Source organism: Protomyctophum parallelum (genome assembly GCF_964188405.1).
Source record: "Protomyctophum parallelum genome assembly, chromosome: 4".
NCBI classification, from domain to species: domain Eukaryota; kingdom Metazoa; phylum Chordata; class Actinopteri; order Myctophiformes; family Myctophidae; genus Protomyctophum; species Protomyctophum parallelum.
This window is the reverse complement of record NC_139700.1, coordinates 44,130,769-44,150,474: the sequence shown is the minus strand read 5'-3', so window position 1 is coordinate 44,150,474 and position 19,706 is coordinate 44,130,769. Positions and strand designations below refer to the sequence as shown.

The following is a 19,706-nucleotide window of genomic DNA, read 5'->3' as shown; positions in this document are numbered from 1 at the left end:
GTAGAAAAAGATTGTGCCATTTTATCATGATTATTAGTGAGGACCTATTATATGAAGATAGGTTGAAAAGTGGTGAAGTGGTCCTTTAACAATAATTGAACTTTTGAAACCACCGGAACCACCTCAAGGACCACTGGTGGTCCCCGGGCCACGGGTTGAAAACCACTGTATACTGCAGTAGATGATGGATTGGAATTCCCTGCTCCACTGCACAGAGCTGTGTTGTCTCCGACAGCCTCCTCGCGCCTCCGAAGCTGATGCCTGACACATATTCACCTCTGTTTGACTGCTCGTCTTTAATCCAACGCTATGGTGAGCACGTTGAGGTAGCTTTGATCAAAGTGTTTCTTTTGTTCTCTGCGTGTCTGTAAAGCACAAAGCAACAGTATACCATTGTGTATCTGTTCTATGTTTTGTTACAGTTTAAACCTGCATCTCCCGTCAGTCAGTCAGTCCGCCAGTCACGCCTTGTGACACATATATGGCCAATACAAGAATTCATTCCATTATGTTGATCTGACTTCATCAAACCCTGTACACCCAAGACATGCTCCATATATGACCAGTACAGAATTCATTCCGTCGATCTGACCTCATCAAACCCCCTAGATATCCATATATGGAGCTGGCCTGTTCTGATATCCAACGTCGCTTCTCGCCCTCAGGGGCATCTTATACTGGTTTAATTGTGTGAACTTTTACCCAATATCCACCTTGCGTTACAAGTTTATTTTCTGTAATTATTATTAGTATTATTATTATTAACATTCCTAGTTCTCAGAGTAGCTCAGTTAGAATGAAACCATAAATAGTAGAACATGTATGATCAGGGTTGGATTTGCTTATGGGCAGGATGGATGGATGGCTTGGGAATCCATGCCTCTGCTGTTAATTGATTGACATGTTTTTATCCCTGGTCAATCACTGCATTTCTGTTTTTGGAATATACACGTTTGATATGTTTGATATTTATGTTTGATAAATGATAATATCACAATGTAACTCCTGGAGACTCCTGTCCTGCAGGACAAGGCTTTCAGAGGCGCCTCAAGACTATATTCGGAAATAAATTGTGAAAATAGCACATCTACAAGTTCACGTGACATTCATGAGTTGCGACCTTGTACGTAGATTGACTATTTTTGCTATTTTGTTGTGCAAATAAGTATATGGTTTAAAAGATTGAGAAGTTTGTTTGTCTTCTGTTTTGTTTGTTTGTTTTTTGTAAATCTAACCCTGTGCGTTTCATCAGTGTGCGTGCGTGTGTGCGTGCGTGCGTGCGTCATAGACCTGCGGAGATGCTGAATCATTTATTTGGTGAACAACCACTTTAAAAGATGTGAGTCATATAAGGTATAAGCTAGGGGTTGTGAAGGTGAACTGAAACGAAAAGACAACAATACTGGCACCTAGAGGCCATCCACCATAACTTAGCTTTGGGCTCATTCTAGCTGCTATAGAACACTGTACTGGAGGTCAGGGCATGGACATTTTCCTACATCAATGACGGATAGTGAATATTAAAGATAGCCCAACCTTCATGTTCCCAACCTAACAGTGTGAGATTGTTTGTTGCTGCAAACTTACATTACACACAGGGTGAGTGAGCACATACTGTACCATGTTTTCTTTAGAGTGAATTCAGAACTGTAGCGTCATTGTGCAAGCACAACATTGCAATTGTGTCAACCCAGCAATTGAGACTTATTCACATATGTATTTGCTTGCTAATAGATGTGTCCTCTCTGTCTTATCCTATATGTATTTGATTTTGTTCATATTTTTCTGGGTTAAGCACAAGAAATGTTATCAGTTTGTCCAAAGACAATGAGGGTTTGAAATTTGAATAAATGGTACCCATGCTGAAAATAATAAACTTTATTTATCTAAACCACAGTTGTATTAGTCTTTGTAACACTGGCGTAATTGTACGAATATAATGCTTGCCGACACCCAATTCCCAAATTAGCATCGCTCAGATAAGAAAATCAATCAGACACTATGGAGTGCAGCCAGCAAGAGATCCAAATCAATAAAAATAGAGGTCAGAATCAAACACAAGACTTTTCACCCTTTCTTGTAACCTTTGCGCTACGTGCAAATAAAACTGTTTACTTTTCAGGAAAATGAAAATAGAGCATAGCTGTATTCCGATGGATCCAATTGGGTTATTCACAGCAGGCTCTTAAGAGCCTTTTGTTAATATTTAACTATTCGTTAAATATTAACAAAACCCACAGACTCCATATTTATTTCATACATTTTCCAAATCTTCCAAGATCTTTTCAAAGTAGCAAAAATAGCGTAAAAAATCTACAAGCTCACAATGCATGAGATTGTGATGCATATGGTATGACAAAGTTCAGACAAAGTACACGAGAGGGCTTAAGTGGTTAAATGATGACCAATAGCATGTGTTTATGACAGTGGTTCTCAACCAGTGGTTCGGGGACCACCAGTGGTCCTTGAGGGGGTTCCAGGTGGTCCCCAGCGAAATGATGGAGAGTTGGTAACCTTAATTCAATGACCCTTACAGATCTTTAAACTCTTGAGTGTAAAATTAAACCAAATGGACCCTTACTGGTCTTACGCTCTCAAGCGTTAAATTGTTCATTACTTAAATTACAAGAAGTTTACACAATTAGATAATGTAGAATAATTATTTTTGATCATGTTTGCCTGTTATCAGTAATAATTATGGTACCACATGATACAGCATGGAATTGTGATAACGATCATATTCGTTTTTGGTCTGAGAGGTTAAATCTCATCAAATGTTGGTCTGTTGCTCAAATGCTGAATAAATAGTGGACCGGGTGCAGTACTTAGTATAGACAGTTTTTGGTTAAGACTAGTCATTGGTTAGACCAGTCATTAGTCCTACAACTACAACCTATATCAAACCCTCACCCTAAACCTAACCTCCCACGGGGCAGCACACCTAAACCTAACCTTAACCCATGTCTAACCAATGACTAGTCTAAACTAAGTATGCACCCCAGTGGACCATGATATGAAAAGGGTTGAAAACCACTGATTTATGGATGAAATATGGAGATGCAGTACAACTTTTCTGTCCAACAGCAAGAGCAACGTCATCTCACTTACCTCCAGCGATGGCCGTCTTGTCCCCGGATGAAACTGTCACAGCAGTCGTGGCGATCACATATTTCACCCCTGCCAACGATTAACATCAATGTTAAGTATACATAACTGCCAAATAATAATTCACATCTGACAAAAAATAAATTGCTTTTGCCAATTAGATCCACACAGCTATACGCATATGGATCACACGTTTTCTTGTCACACGTTTTGTCTGCAACACGTTTTCTTGTCAGCAACAAAACATTCACAAAAGGAGCATTACACACACCCATTTTTCAACCTATCTTCATATGATATGATAAGGCGGCACCATTTCTGTCTATTGGCCTACTAGTGACATCATTGGGAGGCAGGTTTGGTCTTTTCAAGATTTCAAGTATTTATTTTTTACCAAAAGAGCATAGAAACATTAATAAGAATAAGTAAGTAAGTAAGTAAGTAAGTGAGAGAGGCTTATTGTCGGTATCAGCCAGGGTGTGGGAGTCTATCCCTGTTTCAATGTGCTAGACCTCTGGGAGAAGGATTGTTGAGGTGGAGTGCAACACCTACCATCAGCTACCAGTAGACTTACCACACGACTTCAAGCCGTGCTCCTGATACGCTGAGTTGGCGGTGCCCGGGATCGAACCCATGACCTTGCGGTCGAAAGGTGAGTGGTCTAGTACCAACTGAGCTACCCGGACACAAATATGACTTAGTAAGACTTTAAGTTAACATGACATGAATAAGTATAATTATTTAAAAAAAAAGGTTGAAATCTTAATTTGCCTACTGATGTCACTAGTTCTGAACTGTTCGGACAGCTATCCCCTGAGACAGAAAGAGCCTTATGCCAGAAAGGTTCCTTATGCCATCTTATAAGGAACAGTAGGGAGGACCAATGATGACTGTATATGAAGACACTTTGAAAACGGGTGAGCCAGTGAGCTTGTAGATCGTTATGTTTGCTATACTGAAGTGGACTGAAGTGGACACACTTTTTTAAATCCTGAAATGAAGCCTCTGCTTCCAAGCACAAATACTAAAAGCAGTACAGTATATTCCAAGACAGGTGGGTATAATAAGCTTACTAAGCTATACCTGAAGAACAAGCCAGCCACTGGAGCGAGCACAACATTTACCAAGGGCAAGGTCCCAATGCAACATAGATGTGATGTATGACGGTAATTGTCTGACATTGCGAGACAAGTACCATCATATATCACACCTATTATCTATAAACATGGCTTTATATATAATACAGATACCACTGATTATTGCTTCTCTCAGCCAGATAAAACTAGCCAACCTTGTCCTATAGGGTACGGTGATGCGTATTGCAGCTCTATCACCAGCATTAAACCTTAGAGCTGAGTGCCAAGTGGAGTCCAAGGGATTAAGTGTATAAGAAAGAAAGTAGCTTCAGCAATCCACTTCCTACAAATCAACGGAATGCTGGTTTTATTTCTGTATAATAGGCCAAATGTTGTCGTTATTTCCCAACACTATTAAAAGTACATTTGTCATCGAGCCAGATACTAAGATATCGTAGGCCTGCTTGTATTCTGTAGCTCTTGATATTTGACCGATTTTGTATCTCAAAACCACAAATTTACATTTATTAGCATTAAGTGTCAGTTTAAGATGAGAGAGAGAGTGAGAGAGTGTTGCAATGCATAAAGGATGCACTTCCTCAATGGATAACTGTACAGAATCAGGACCTACATTAATATGAGCATACAGTACATAACGTACAAGGGCCAGATACCGTTGCTGTGATTGTCAAGGATCACAATGTGTTGACGTAAGAGTAAGGACAATATTATGGTAATTCAATTACCTTTGTCGCTGACAGAGTAATAGTAGAATTTGCCAGGAGGGTTTTCCACTGCCAAGCGGTACCACAGGGGAAAGTGATCCACGGTGAACAGGTTGTCCTTGTCAGCAGGAGTCAGGAACTTCCTGTTATATCAAGACAGAATCTGAGCTTTAGTTGCCAGGTGCATTAAATTGACAGGAATTTGTCCTGATGACATTCAAACTGGACAGGAGAGAGGGATATTGGGAGGGATTTAGGGAGGGAGGGAGGGAGGGATGGAGAGGGGAGCATTTCTGGGGGCTAAGCAGGAAACTCTTGCCAGGGAATGAATAGGCTTGTTGTTTTCAATGTATTTTTAGATCGTCATGGAGAGCAAATCTATTTGTAGCCTGGCATGACTTTCACCACTGCATGTCCTGTACTGGTGTAATGCATCTACCATTAACTGGAATGCGACACAATTTTTTGGCCATCATCATCTACTGATTCTACTCTATACAGTACCTCTAGCTCTGGTCCATAGCCTTCTACTGCTTCTACGATTCTGCCCTGCGCAGTAAGGCTATGGGACTTTCAGTTTTAAATCTCAAATCGAAATCAGACCAGCCTCTCCTCTTTGGCGTAAATAAAAAGAACGTTTTAGCTACTCACCAAAACAAAGGCGGGTTGTGTCATTAGAAAGCCTACTTTCCTTAGTGGACGCACTCTGAGCCCCCCACCACACGTATAAACGGTACTTTTTGGCCAGAAAGGGCGGAAAAATATTCTCTATGAGGCAGTTCTCTGGGCAATATCAGTAGAGGGCGCAGCGGAGTAACTAAAAATATTTTTTTTCCGGTGGAAAAAGAAAACCTCTACCAACACATTAGCAAAAAGAAGCAAAAAAATGACAATAACCATGCATGGCTCTCCATGTAAGACTTACTTGGCCACTCTTGACTCCATACCAGTATATCTGGTTAGCCTCATGAGGCCAGAACGAGTGCCAAGGAAGGCGGTCTCCAACCCAGGTTCCACCCTGTGGGCGCACACACACAAAGATAACATGAGAAAATGGTGACAAAGCACAGATCATCTCGGATACTGTGTGCATTATCTCCCCCCCGCGGTATTGTTATGCTTTCTTCTTCAAACAGGAGAGCGTAGAGAGACAGGACACCAAGGGGGTGATGCGCGATAAGATGGGAGTCAGCTAGGGTTGGAATTGGGCTCACACACACATATAGCATTACTGTATGGTGTGTGTGCACCAACTGGAGCCACCAGCACTGTTGCCATGTCTGCTCATTATAAGCTTTTGTTTTTTGGAGGGGCTTGCTAAGTGTAGTCAAGCAAATGAATGAATGAATGTATTTGTCCATGGGCCTGTGAGCTTGTAGATCGGCTATTTTCAAATAGCTGATCTGCATATAGGTTTAGTTGCTTCTTTTGGGATTGTTTTAATAAACCTGGCAGTCCCACCCTTAGAGTATATATTAAATTAATAGAGACGGCACCCGGAGGAAACTCTGAGGCGAAATGGACATATAGTGGCCGAATTTGGTATTGCAGCGCTGGGCCAGAGCTGGTCCGTTGACTATCATTGCGCACGTTCATGAACGCTGTTTCATACGTGAACGCGTGCAATGAATGCACTCTGTTCCTACCCGGAAGGAGTAGGAACAGAGCCTCATGCGCTTTTGAGCAACTTAGGTCACATTCATACCAGAGAGCTTTGCTGCAAAATCCTGCTGCGCATTGTCAGAAAGTGCGCTTCGTTTGGCAGGTGTGAAGGCTCATTCGAATCCTAATGCGCATCAAATAACCGCATTTTACTCCGCCCAAAAACGTGGGTTTCGCTTCGCTTCGAATCGCACTTGACTACGATTCGGTGCAGGTGTGAATGCAATCCGCAGTAAATAAAGGAAATGAAGCAAACATAATGTGGCGGGTGAGGAGCTGAACACAGTTGGAGACGGAGAAGGCATATTTTACGCAGCGCAAAGATGTCCCGTTACTGTGGATAGACCGGTGGTCGAATAAGGAGACTGAAGCCCTGATCGAAATGAGGACGTGTACATTAATCAATTGCTTAAGAAAACACATAAAAACACTGCAGTGTATTATAGCCTACATAATATTCTGTCTGTCTGTCTGTCTGTCTGTGCGTGCCGTAAACATGGAGTGCTGTCACTGTGTGGGACTGGGGAGTTATATCAGTGCGCTCATGCAGCGCTGTGCTGCATGCCAAAAAGAACAGTGTGTGGCGGCTGCGTGCGTAGAGAGAGAGAGAGGGGGGGGGGGGGGTCCCAGACGGCACGACACATGCACGTTATGAGTGTAATTTTATCACCATAGATTTCACTGTGTAGGCTATAGTTTATGAATGGAACACATTGATAAAGGTCCCCCCTGCTGCGTTTCCAATTGCTGCGAATGACAGTGTGAAGGCAAACCGCAGCCAAATATGCAATAATCCCAATTTCCCCGCCCATACGGATCTGAGTCTACCGAAGTATTAGGTGAGAATCTGACCTTAATGCAAGTGGATGGGAGGAAAAATTCGGTGCCTTCTCTATTAATAAATACTCAAAGGTCCCCCCCCCCCACACCACAACACTCCGGCGCGCAGAGCTATTTTGACTGGAAAGTTCCCAGTTTGAATCCCTGTCCAGGAAATCGGGGCAGTTAAAGGTTAATTGTATAATACGCTTCCCTCGTTCAGTTGCTCACGGCAAGGTGTTCTTGAACGAGCCACTTAACCTCCCGCTGCTCCAGCGGAAAACTGCTCGACGGTGGGAAACTGTGTCGGCGCTGCAGGGAGCAAGACCCCCGAATGTGAATATGTGTTAGAATAAATGCCTGGCTGAATTTGAAACGGCGTTTCTGGAAATGAGAGAATCTGTGTCATGTCCAGCAAAACGCTCCCTGGATGAAAGGCAAAATGAAAAACAGCATGGCTTCCCCCATGTGCGGACGAAGCAGCAATGACACAGTAATGTTAGCTTAGCAGCGTGAGGTGAGCTGTGAGATGAATGCATATAACATATTATGTTATAAAGTGAGCGTTCTAAAATAGGATAGTTCCAGGCCTTGGTTCTGACAGGCTGAGTCCCGTGGTAAAATGCTCCATAAACACACACCACATTATATTAAATCAGTATCGATGCGGCAACGTCTTTCTTTACATGGATGTATTACCGTTTGCGTTTTTCATATGATTAATATGATTATTATGATCTATTTCCCATACATTTCTTCAGACGACCGCAGGTTTTCCTTTAAAGTTATTTTGTTCTGTACAGCACCAGAAATGGGCTTTCACCTGCTTGACATGCCGTAGGCTTGGGCAGTAGAATCTCTGGTAGCAATAAACAACCTGTCATAGCAGATAAACAACCTGTCATAACAGAAACTCTGTGCGTGCGCGCTTGCGTGCGTGCACGCACATTGGCTAATTTTGCGCATAACTCACAACTCACTGTCGTTGTTGTGACAGTTGTGTTGTGAGTGATATAATCACACATCATCATCAAGGCTATATTGTATAATGTAAACAAGGAGTATAGCCTCGCAGTGGCCAGGCGCGACTCTGCCGGTGCGAATACATAAATAAATAAATAAATGCCAGGCTAGGTAAGGACGTCCTCGTTACTTTCTTGGTCTGGCGATTCCAGTTGGCAGATTTGTCACACAGGGAGGCTACCTTTAAATGATTGTAATGATGATTTGTAAAATGATCCATTCAGAGAAATAAAAGATGGTATCACACGTTTTGTAACCATTTTGTCACCCGGTGCCAATTAATGCCTTTAGAAGCTGTAATCCTTGGTGCTATACTGTCCTTCTGCCAACCTGGGGAAAGCCCCAAAACTGAGCTCATGGAGTGAGCAGGCCGCTTCTTATCACCTGACAGGGGAGAGTTTCCCCGGTTGAAGGGACACGTTATTGTAGCCAGATCCTTTCCCCTCCATCAGGCCCCGGCTGACCAGGGGGAGACAGGATTACTGCATGTTTTCTTTTGTGAGGGTACTGATGTACCTATATATACCCTAGGGGACAAGGGGGGAACATGACCCTCGTACTGTAGTCTGCTGATGATGCGGAGGAAAGAACATGCCCCCATCGCCCACAGCGTTCCCCTGGCGGGAATCGAACCCGGGACCTTCTAACTTCTGATGTCCTGGCTGTTTTATTTTTTAAGTACTGTCTGGGCAGTAAGTATGGGCTGTGCTGTCATCTATAACGTCATCTGGGGACTGTTGACAGCATGTAAACCCATAGGCTCTATGCATGACATTACACATGTAATGGCATTTCTGCAGTGTTGATTTTGGCCACTAAAACTATGACAAAAATTTTTTGTCGACTATCCTTTTTCACAGACGAACTAACTAAATGGAAACTACACGAAAACTAAGCTACGATGACTAAAAGTAAGACTGAATATATTGACAATTTCGTCAACAAATAAAAACTAGACTACAATGTTAGGAAGGGACTGGTGGACAAAAGATCCAGTATAAGTAAGACACAAGTCATTCATGGTGTTAACGTGTCTTATTGTGATTTATTGTCTTAAATAAAAAACATTTGATAACAACAAAAAAAAAGACACAAGTCATTTTACACTTGCTTGCATGCGGAAAATATCAGATCTACAAGCACACAACGCGTCGCGCTGCGGGCTTGTAGATCGGCTATTTTCAGCAAGTGTAAAATCTGCCATTACGACACAATCAAGGTCCGCCAAAATACATTTTAAACTAAACTATGACTAAACTAAAATCAACATTTGCTGTCAAAAACAACACTGCATTCCTGTGTCCTGTTCTGGGTACATTTCTCATCGCTGATTGGCTCAGCAGCAGCTTTGAACTGGAAACACACGCAAAACCTTCACAATGCGCTTCCGGGTCACACAATCTCACACAAGCATTCCATCTAACTCCTGGCTTCCACGCCGTGAGAAAAACAAGTTTAACCCATGGACGGGAACCCCTTTTGGTGTTTTAACTAAAAGCATTATGTTATACTTTACCTATTGAAAAATAGCAGATCTACAAGCTCATAGCGCACCACCGAGTGTCGCGCTACGAGCTTGTAGGTCTGCTATTTTTTTAAAGTCGTGAAAATGTGGCACAAATCTTTGAATATATATTCTTTCAGAAGACTCTTTTTTCTTACCCGTCTCCATCGTTGAGCATCAGAGCGTTCCAATAGGCTTCCATAGGAGCCGTTACCACAGCGTCAAACAGGATCTGTTGCAGCAGCACTTCGTCACCTATGGGTAACAAACAGGGTATAGGATAGGGGAATAAGATCAGGTTGATTCCGAATACAAATCTGTCTAACTCTACATAGCCGTTGCTAACTTTCGGTTCTCGGCCTGAGAAGTTAATGGTCTTCGAAATTTAAGATATTTGGCTGAAAGGACCTCGGCAGGGAGGGAACAATTCTGGGAGTCAATGAGTTAACACATCTATCTGTATTGCATTACTGCTTGTTTTTTTATGTTTATGCCTTGCTTTTCTTTTCTTTTCTTTTTTCTTCATTGCTCTGTAAAGCACTTCATGCATTTCATGTCATGAAAGGTGCTATACAAATAAAGTTTTATTATTATCTATCTATCTATCTATCTATCTATCTATCTATGAATGCACCATGTCTCTGTACATCTGTCTGTACGTGTGTAATCCACGTAACTCAATAACCGTTCGCCCAAACAGACTTCAAATTCGACACATGCTTTCCACAGCCCCGCAGGGAATGCAGTGCCCGGTGTCGAGTCGGTCGGACCCACGGTTGTCCAGAAACGCCACAAAAGGCCTCTGCCCCGGGCTCTGGACATGGGGACCCTGCCCATGGTCCATATATGGAGCTGGCCTGTTCTGACATCACAACACTCCATATTTGGGCATGCCTGACACTCCATTAAAATAAATAAAGGGACACAGAGAGACAGATCCATAAATCTCCATATATATGGGCATAAAATGGACACAGACAGATGGGTGGAACGGGTACTCTGACACAGGTATTGCATAGCCGGGTGGGGCATGGATCTCCAACTTCCATCGTTACCGACTCGGCGCTCTACAGCCGGGCACCGGTCTAGTACCTTTAAAAATCCTCAATAAAATATTAAATCAATCAATCCCTATCCTGGGGGTGATACTTGTGATACTTTGTTAGTCGAAAACTAACAAATCTACAAGCTCACAAGGCATCTCAGCGTGCCACGTTGTGAGCTGTTGGATCTACTACTTTCGGCAAAGATGTGTAGAAGACTTTATTTTCAAAAATAGCTGATCTACAATGAATGAATGATTAATGAGGCTATTTAAACATTTCTAAAGTGGGTTAAATAACATAGATTTCCTTATTTTATATATACTTTTTTTTCTCCCTTGCATAATTAAACGTTACACGTTTTTAATGACACGTTATTTTATTATAAAAGTTACAATACATGTACATATTTCCATCTATTATTTATTTGTTAAATGTTCTCAAATATAAACTTTAAAGCAGCACTATACTGTATGTAACTTTCCTCTCCTCTTCTACCCCGTATTGGAACCTGGTTTCCTGCGCAAGTGCTGAACTTCTTACCATTGCAATTGATAAAATATTGATCAACACCATTAGCAATCGATAGTCTACGACTCTCCTAAATTAAACCTGCCACCGGTCGGGCTCTCCACCCAATAATAGATCAATATATGTTTTAGCACTTGGTTCTGCTTGCATGGCTTGGACCACTAGCTGCTACAGTCAAGTACAGCTGTGTGAGAGAAACAATTGCTACTGGGTCCAGAAAAACAAGCCCAGAAGGAGTGACTAAAGGCAGTGTTGTTTTTGGCAGCACAATTCTATTTATAGTTTTAGTGATAGTCTCTTGAAATTTTTTCATTTAGTTTTACTCACATTTTAGTCATGTTTTAGTGTTTAGTGTAGTCATATCATAAGATTTTTTGTCGACTAAATCTACAGGGAATTTAGTTGACTAAAATGTATTTTGGCGGGCCTTGATGCCGTCATAATGGCGGATTTTACACTTGCTGAAAATAGCCGATCTACAAGCTCACAACGCATCGCAGCCAAGTGTAAAATAACTTATACTGGATCTCTTGTCCACTAGTCCCTTCCTAACATTTTAGTCATAGTTTTAGTCGTTAGTAAAGGTTTCATGAACACTTTAAACCTACTGTATAGACATCAGCTACAGCCTCACAACACGTTGCAATGTAACACGTTGGTACGGGGGTCCCTGGCATTAAAATACTGGGCGGCTGTGGCTCAGGAGGTCGAGCAGGTCGTCCAATGATCCCTGAGTCGGTGGTTCGAATCCCGGCTCCTCCTGTCCACATGCCAAAGTGTCCTTGGGCAAGACACTGAACCCTACATTGCCTCCAATGAGTTGGTCGGTGTGAGCTCGCCACCATTGGTGTCTGAATGCGGGAAGTGAGGACGCTGGCGTCGACTGTTCGCCGCTTCACTTCCCAATGTATGAATGAATGAACCATTGTAAAGCGCTTTGAGCACTTGGAAAAGCGCTATAAAAATGCAATTCATTAAATGTGTTCCGGTCGGGCGGTATGCGGACAATTACACATCCATTTAAACAACATTAGGAAGCAAGCCCAAAATAAGCTGACTACACTTTAGGAACAAGCCCCAAAAATCTGCACGCTACCCATAAAGCGACTTTACAGGGAAAAAAAAAAACAAGCCCGGAAATGGCAACAACACTGGTGCGGTGCAGCCGGTGGATCTAGCAGTATACAGTATGGAATATTCCATACTGTAACAGTATGGAATATTCCTTCCTCACTACAAGGCCTGAAGCCCAGCCCATGAGGACAGCAGCTTGACAGATGAGCGTTCGTCTGTGCTGTAGCCACAGTCAGAGAGATGTTGAATAATTTGGGGGGGTCATAAATTCTGCAACAATAACCAGTGGTGGAAAAAGTACTCAATTGTTTTACTTAAGTAAAAGTACCAATACTGCAATTTAGAATTACTCCGTTACAAGTAAAAGTATGGAATTGAAAATGTACTTGAGTAAAAGTGAAAAAGTATCGGCATCAAAATGTTCTTAAAGTACTAAAAGTACTCATTGTGCAGAATGTGCCATTTCAAAATGTGTACTAAATCTATTGAAAATAGCAGCTCTACAAGCTCACAATGCATCGCAACTCGCAACGCGACACATTGTGAGCTTGCAGATTGGCTATTTTCAAATGGCCGAAATGTATAAGGTTGAAGTGGTTAAGTATGTTTTCTAATGACATCTTTAATCGCCAAAGTAACTAGTAACTAAAGTTTTCAAATAATTGTAGTGAAGTAAAAGTACAAATTGTGGCTCTGAGATGTAGTGGAGTAGAGGTAAAAGTAGGCCTACTGGAAACTGGAAATACTCAAGTAAAGTACAAATACCTCAAAATTGTATTTAATTACAGTACTTAATCTACAAAGCAGATCTACAAGCTCATCGCTATTTTGGCGAAATGTGGCGCACATCTTTGAATATATATTCGTTCAGAGCGAACATTTTTAACTCAAATCTTTGAGTTGTACTTATTTTCAGGTCCTTGACATGAAGAACGACTGACATATAGAGACATCGTTTTTTCAGAAAACTGTCAGGATTTAGAAGGTACATTATTTGTAGAGTCGTGCTCAGGTCTAAATATTACATTACTCTAGCACGGTAGCCACAGAGACACTAGCACGGTGACGCTATCTTGGACCCTTTCTGGGTGAACACTACTGTAGGCGATTTGCAATGGTTTCCCCTGTTATTGTGTCTGGGTACCTCCATTTGCTTCATTTCAGACTGGGTTGCAGCACTCTGCAGTCCTTGTCATTCTCCAAAAGCAGTGTTTTTAATTATTAAAGGAGGGGTAAAAGACCTTGTAGTTTCTGGTAAAAATAAAATACAGCAGGTCAAAAACATGGCAGGCTGCAAAAGACTGATTCATTATTAATTCATTAAGAAATGAATAATGGATTTATTAGATTTAGGCTGTGTTTATACTGTCTAATCTATATGCAAACAAGGCAAGAAACGTGTCAGATCGTGTCAGATAATCCCCACATATAGACTACAACAACTTCAGTGAAGCAAATTCACTGTAGTTACTGTCACCTGTGGACACTAACTGTAATGAATGATATACACAGACAATATGAACTTGAACTGAAATACATGTTATGCTGGCAAGTGCGTGCCACTGTTGGACTGTAGGGGTGGTGCTGCGTTTGTCACCTGTGGACACTAACTGTAATGAATGATATACACAGACAACATGAACTTGAACTGAAATACATGTTATGCTGGCAAGTACGTGCCACTGTTGGACTGTAGGGGAGGTGCTGCGTTTCTCCTCTTTCCTTCTACAGACAATGAGAAGGCGGTGTCGCACCGTTATTGGAGGACACGGGTATAAGAGAGGAAACATTCGGCAGCGCGCTAGAGAAAACCGAGCTGAGACAGAGACGGTCGCAGACGCCGACACGCCGAATGCCACGCCGTACACGAAACAACGCCACCCATCCGACTACACGCCGAGCTCCTGACCAGACCGCTTCCTTGTTACACGCCAGCCTACTCTGCCTAAAAGGGACGGTCAATCCGAGCCGCAACATTGTGTGAGTTTGGTCCTATATTCAACTTCGCTCACTGTCACTGACGAGTCATATCCTCCTTCCCAGCCTCCCCGTCCTGGACGCCGCAGAACAGCGTTGGATCGCCGGCCGCATATCGTTGATCGCCCGCCGTCTCCTCGAGGACCGCCGACGCAGATGGTTTACTGCTATATGCCAGACTACTCGGCCTAAAAGGGACGGTCAATCCGAGTCTCAACTTTGTGTGAGTGTGACGCTACGTTGTTTCCTACCACCATCGCTTACAGAGTCTGTTTCCTCCTCCCCAGTTTCTGTCCACGGCCGTGGAGCGTGGAACGACCACCAACTGTCAACGCAGCTCCGCATACCATCGCTTGACAGTTCTCGTTGCCAGGCAACCGACGCCACATACGGGGCTTCGCCTCGTTCGGAGTCCCGGTTGGATAAGAGACAGTGACGTCACGAGGGAGGACGGACAATCTGGGCTCTGGGGCCGTGAGTTGGGAAGCGATAGTGTTTATTATAGTTACGATTATTATTGGGCATTTGCTAACTTAACGGTGTGGCACGTATTATTGTAGTGTACAGTACATTGGGTACAGCGGTCATTCAGGCTTCAGAGGGCTGCTTACAGGGGTGGGATATTCTCAGTGTTGGCTTCACCTGTCTCTTACCGCCCCTATTGGTGAACACGCATGTTTGTATTTTACTGCTGTGATTTCGATAGAAGTGTTATCCTATTTTGATATAGGCTTATGGCAGTGATCGTTTGTGTGCACTTGATTTGCCGTGGCATCTTTTGTTGGTCGTGCATGTACTAATGTGTATACGATAATTATGTGCACTAATCTTTGGGCTGCTTAGGAGATTGGGTGGGAACAAACACTGTGCTATTATCCAGATTCCTGAGGTGGGCATTTTAAGAGGAGCTTGTGATTGTTGCTTGCCTAGGATACAGTGCCTATTTATATTGCTACGTTTTAATAATTGCTAGTCATACTGTATAAATTGCCACATTGTTATACCTATACATTTACGTATTTTACTTGTATAGTGTTATATTGATTCCTGCTACATGTTTTTATACTTACCTGTTTTATCTCCGAGCATTTAATAAACTTTGTTACTTTTCTATAACGACCTGCCTGCTGCTTGTGGTGTCTCAGGGGTACATGATCATTGAGCCCTGGTTGGGTGACATTACCATTTTCATAAATTATATAATTTGTACTTAGGCTGTCGTGAAAGTATTATAATAGAGAAATTCCAACACTAAAGTAGTAGTAGTAGTAGTTGTGAATTAGCAAACTGGACATGTTTCTTTATCCTCGTGTTGCGCTCCTGTTTTCACAGAAGTTTTTATTTGTGTTGTTTCTCATGGGATCCGGACGCAATTCCGACGGAGCATTAGTCCGACATGCGGGAACAACGGTCGGACTAGCGCTCGAACATGTGCTGCTCCCGTGCTTGCGGTTATGGTTAGGTTAGGGATAGAGGTAGGTTGTCGGTCTAATGACTGTCGGATCAAAGCACGTGTCGGAATTTAGTACTGCACCCGTTTCTCATAAGTGCAGGGCCGTTGTGCTTCAACTACACAGCCGTCTGCCTTGTCTTCTGTGTGCACTGACTGCGCCCGTCCACTCCTTCCCAGCCCCTCCCACCGGGGGGAAATTCCGGGAGGAAAATCGTACCTTACACACCTAGCTGTGTAAGGTATACTGCAGCAATGGTCGATAAGGTCAACAAGGTTTTACCACTTCAACCCGATATATTTTGCAGTGCGACGTCCTCCAGGGGTCTTGTATTTGGCCCCTCCTTTTTTCCCCTCTATACACGAATATCTTTGCCAAAACAATTGCCGATCTACAAATTCAAAACATTCAAAATAGCCGATATACAAGCTCACATTGTGAGCTTGTATATCGGCTATTTCCGCAGAATGTTCGCCATGCCCAGAATACGGACAGAAAAGCGCTCAGGTGGCGCAGTGATAATGTCTCCGCCCACCACCACGGAGGTTGTGGGTTGGAATCCACCGCGGTGCAACTGTCTTTGCCGGGCGTGGTGCATGGGCCCGGGGAGGGAAGTCGGGTGGGAAGGTTGATATTGGTCATTGCATATCCTACTGACTGTTGAGTCAGTAGGATACAACAGCAGTAGCCTCGGAAACCCAGACGTTTTTATTTCCAGGGAGAATCACTCTCTGCTGATTTCTGATCGTCTGCACCTTTGTTAAATTGACGCACACACGCACACACGTACACACACTCACCCCTCTCTCTCTCTCTCTCTCTCTGTCGCTCTAATTAATTAGTCTCATGTCGCGCAGCTGCATCTAGATTCTCCCGGCGGATCCTGCCGGGAGCTGCCTATGCCATAGAAAGCATAGGTGGACCCCAGGCTACAACAGCAGTGACACACTGTCCCCTGTGTGTGTGTGTGTGTGGGGTGGGGACGGGACTGGGGAGGATTCAACTGGCATAACGACTAAAAGTGGGGACAGAGGGAAAAAAGGGGGTCTAAAAAAAAGAACAGGGACGGAATGCTGGAGTTCATATGGTTAGTCTAATGTGATCTGATGTGATTTATTTGTTCAGGGAATGACACTCACACTCCAGGTCGGGTTCCTTCCCCAGCAGGTAGCGTGTGACAGCCTGGAGCTGTGTGTACTTGCGGTGGTGAGGGTCGATGTCCAGCTCACAGTATGTCCTGAGGGGGAGGAGGGGTTCATTTGTCATAATCTCAGTGGTGGAAAAAGTACTCAATTGTTTTACTTAAGTAAAAGTACCAATACTGCAATTTAAAACTACTTCGTTACAAGTAAAAGTACGGAATTGGAAATGTTCTTCAGTAAAAGTACAAAAGTATCGGCATCAAAATGTAGCATCAAAAGTAGGCTACTCATTGTGCAGAATGTCCCATTTCACAAGTTCAAAATGTGTACAAAATCTATTGAAAATAGCAGATCTACAAGCTCGTCGCGTTGAGATGCATTGTGAGCTTGTAGATCGGCTATTTTCAAATGGCCGAAATGTATTTGAAGTGGTTACTGTATGTTTTCTAATCAAAATTAAAATCTCCAAAGTAACTAGTAACTAAAGTTTTCAAACAATTGTAGTGGAGTAAAAGTAAAAAAATTGGCTCCGAGATGTAGTGGAGTAGAAGTAAAAGTACTGTAAATTGGAAATACTCAAGTAAAGTACAAATCCATCAAAATTGTACTTAAGTACAGTACTTAATTTCCACCACTGCATAATCTTACAATGGCCAATTAGACATTCAATTTGCTGTTCGTTTATGTCGGGCAGAAACCTCTTAACTCCATATTTAATGTCCTACAGTATTGAAACACTTTTGGACATACCATGTATGAAGTTTCCACCCGACAGAGACGACTTCATATAGTTTAATAACCGTACTGAGACAAACTTCGGAATGACTTTGACGTTATTCAACGTCTTTAAAATGTGTTCATTCATTCATTCAACAGCCAAAAAGGTCACTGTCCACAAGTGAATGGATTGTGGGTTTTCTATAGTGATACGTACCATTCGGACGCTATGGTGAGGTCTGGAGAGTTGAGGTCATGGAGGCCTGTGGAGAAAGAATAAAACCACAGTCAACATGGATTCAAGTTCTCAGTCGCCTCAACTGTTTTTGTCTACTGTATTGTTCTCTGCTGGACCCTCTCGAAAACGAGATGATACATCTCAAGGAGGTATCCTTTCAATAAAGGTTCATATATATATATATATATATAACTGATCTACAAGCTCACAACGCGGCTATTTTTGGTTATTAGTTATTTTTGAGGGGCGCTAGTTAAGACGAGAGCGTAACTGAAGTGTTCAAACTATGGCAATAGAATCGATTCGAATTAAAGAGTGTTTGGGATTGGTCAATGTATAGCATTAGAACGCATGCGACGAAGCATTCCAAAGAAAAATAATAATGATGATGGTATTTCATAAAAGCAAATAAGGCTTCAATCTGCGATTTAGAAACATGTGGAAAAAACATCATAATTCTACAGAACAAAGGGAGTCTATACCAACAATGGAACGGCTGGTCCGGTGAATCACAGGGAGAGAGACAACAGTTGACACCTGTGTTCAATTACTGTTGATTGTATCTCATACATAAATACCAGACTTCCTATTGTCTTGTCACAACACTGAGGAAGGCCATACAGGCCGAAACACGTACGTTGTTCACTCTTGTCAGAGGTAAATAAAATCATGTAAAAGGACATACAATGAGTGCTGGCATTTTCTTCACCTCAGCTTATATCTTTGAGCCTTGCACCTAGAAGGATTTTGTTTTGTTTTATTGGAGTACCTGGGTTGTCTGCTATGGCAATACTTCTTTCACAGGGACAGACAGTTGCAGAAGAAGGAGAAGACGCTGGAGCAGCTCAGACAACTCAAGCCTTTTATTTAAGTGCTACAGTAGTATAAATATAAATAACCAACGTTTCGACATATACTATAATATACGGTCTTCATCAGAGCCGTGACTCTGATGAACGTTAGTCATAAAAAAAAATTATACTAGCAGCACCGGCCAGTGTTGTTTTTGTCGACTAAAACAAAGACGAAAAATGTTTGTCGACTACCTTTTTTCACTGACGAATACTAAATGGAAACTAAATGAAAACCAAGCTACGATGACTAAAACTGAGACTAAGGGCTGGATTTTGAAGGTCCGTTTTACAATGTGGTAATACATAAATTGCCCTCGCTCTGCGCACAATCGTATTATGAAAGGCATATCGGCCCGTGTTGAACGCACACACATATGGCATACGGCGTTCCTGAATATTTTAGCATTGTGGGAGTGTCCATATGTTAATTATTTTCGCTTTGCGCAATTTGCTATTAAGCCCCTTGACCTAAAAACACTAAGCGCATAACAATTAGATGTGGGTCTGACCACCTCATAAACGCAAAAAGCACTGTTTGATTGTACACTTGAGCGGCTCTGTGAGTCTGCTGGAGTGTTGCCATGTCTGTTTATTATAAGCGGCTTCTTTTTCTGTAAAGTTGCTTGTACATATTGGTAGTTACTAGTTGTGGTTGCTTTTCTTGTTTTTAAAGTGGTTATGTGGGCTTTTCTCCTAATGTTGTTTAAACCAGTGATCCTCACACAGCACATTCCCATGTCAAGGATCCCCAGATGAATGCATTTG

At 42.4% G+C, this 19,706-nt stretch overlaps 1 protein-coding gene across 1 annotated transcript in view; it reads right to left on the bottom strand.

Moving 5' to 3' along the window:
• Window positions 1-19,706, bottom strand: part of LOC310857210 (voltage-dependent calcium channel subunit alpha-2/delta-4-like) — a gene marked incomplete at its 3' end in the record, with an annotated part of 124,919 nt that overhangs the window by 64,225 nt on the left and 40,988 nt on the right. Inside the window, exons 22-27 of the mRNA XM_083762820.1 lie at window positions 18,067-18,112; window positions 17,130-17,227; window positions 10,073-10,169; window positions 5,832-5,924; window positions 4,928-5,049; window positions 3,109-3,177 (exon numbers count right to left, since the gene is read on the bottom strand). Of these exons, the coding sequence (XP_083618946.1) occupies window positions 3,109-3,177; window positions 4,928-5,049; window positions 5,832-5,924; window positions 10,073-10,169; window positions 17,130-17,227; window positions 18,067-18,112 (525 nt within the window). The remainder of the gene's footprint in view (window positions 1-3,108; window positions 3,178-4,927; window positions 5,050-5,831; window positions 5,925-10,072; window positions 10,170-17,129; window positions 17,228-18,066; window positions 18,113-19,706) is intronic.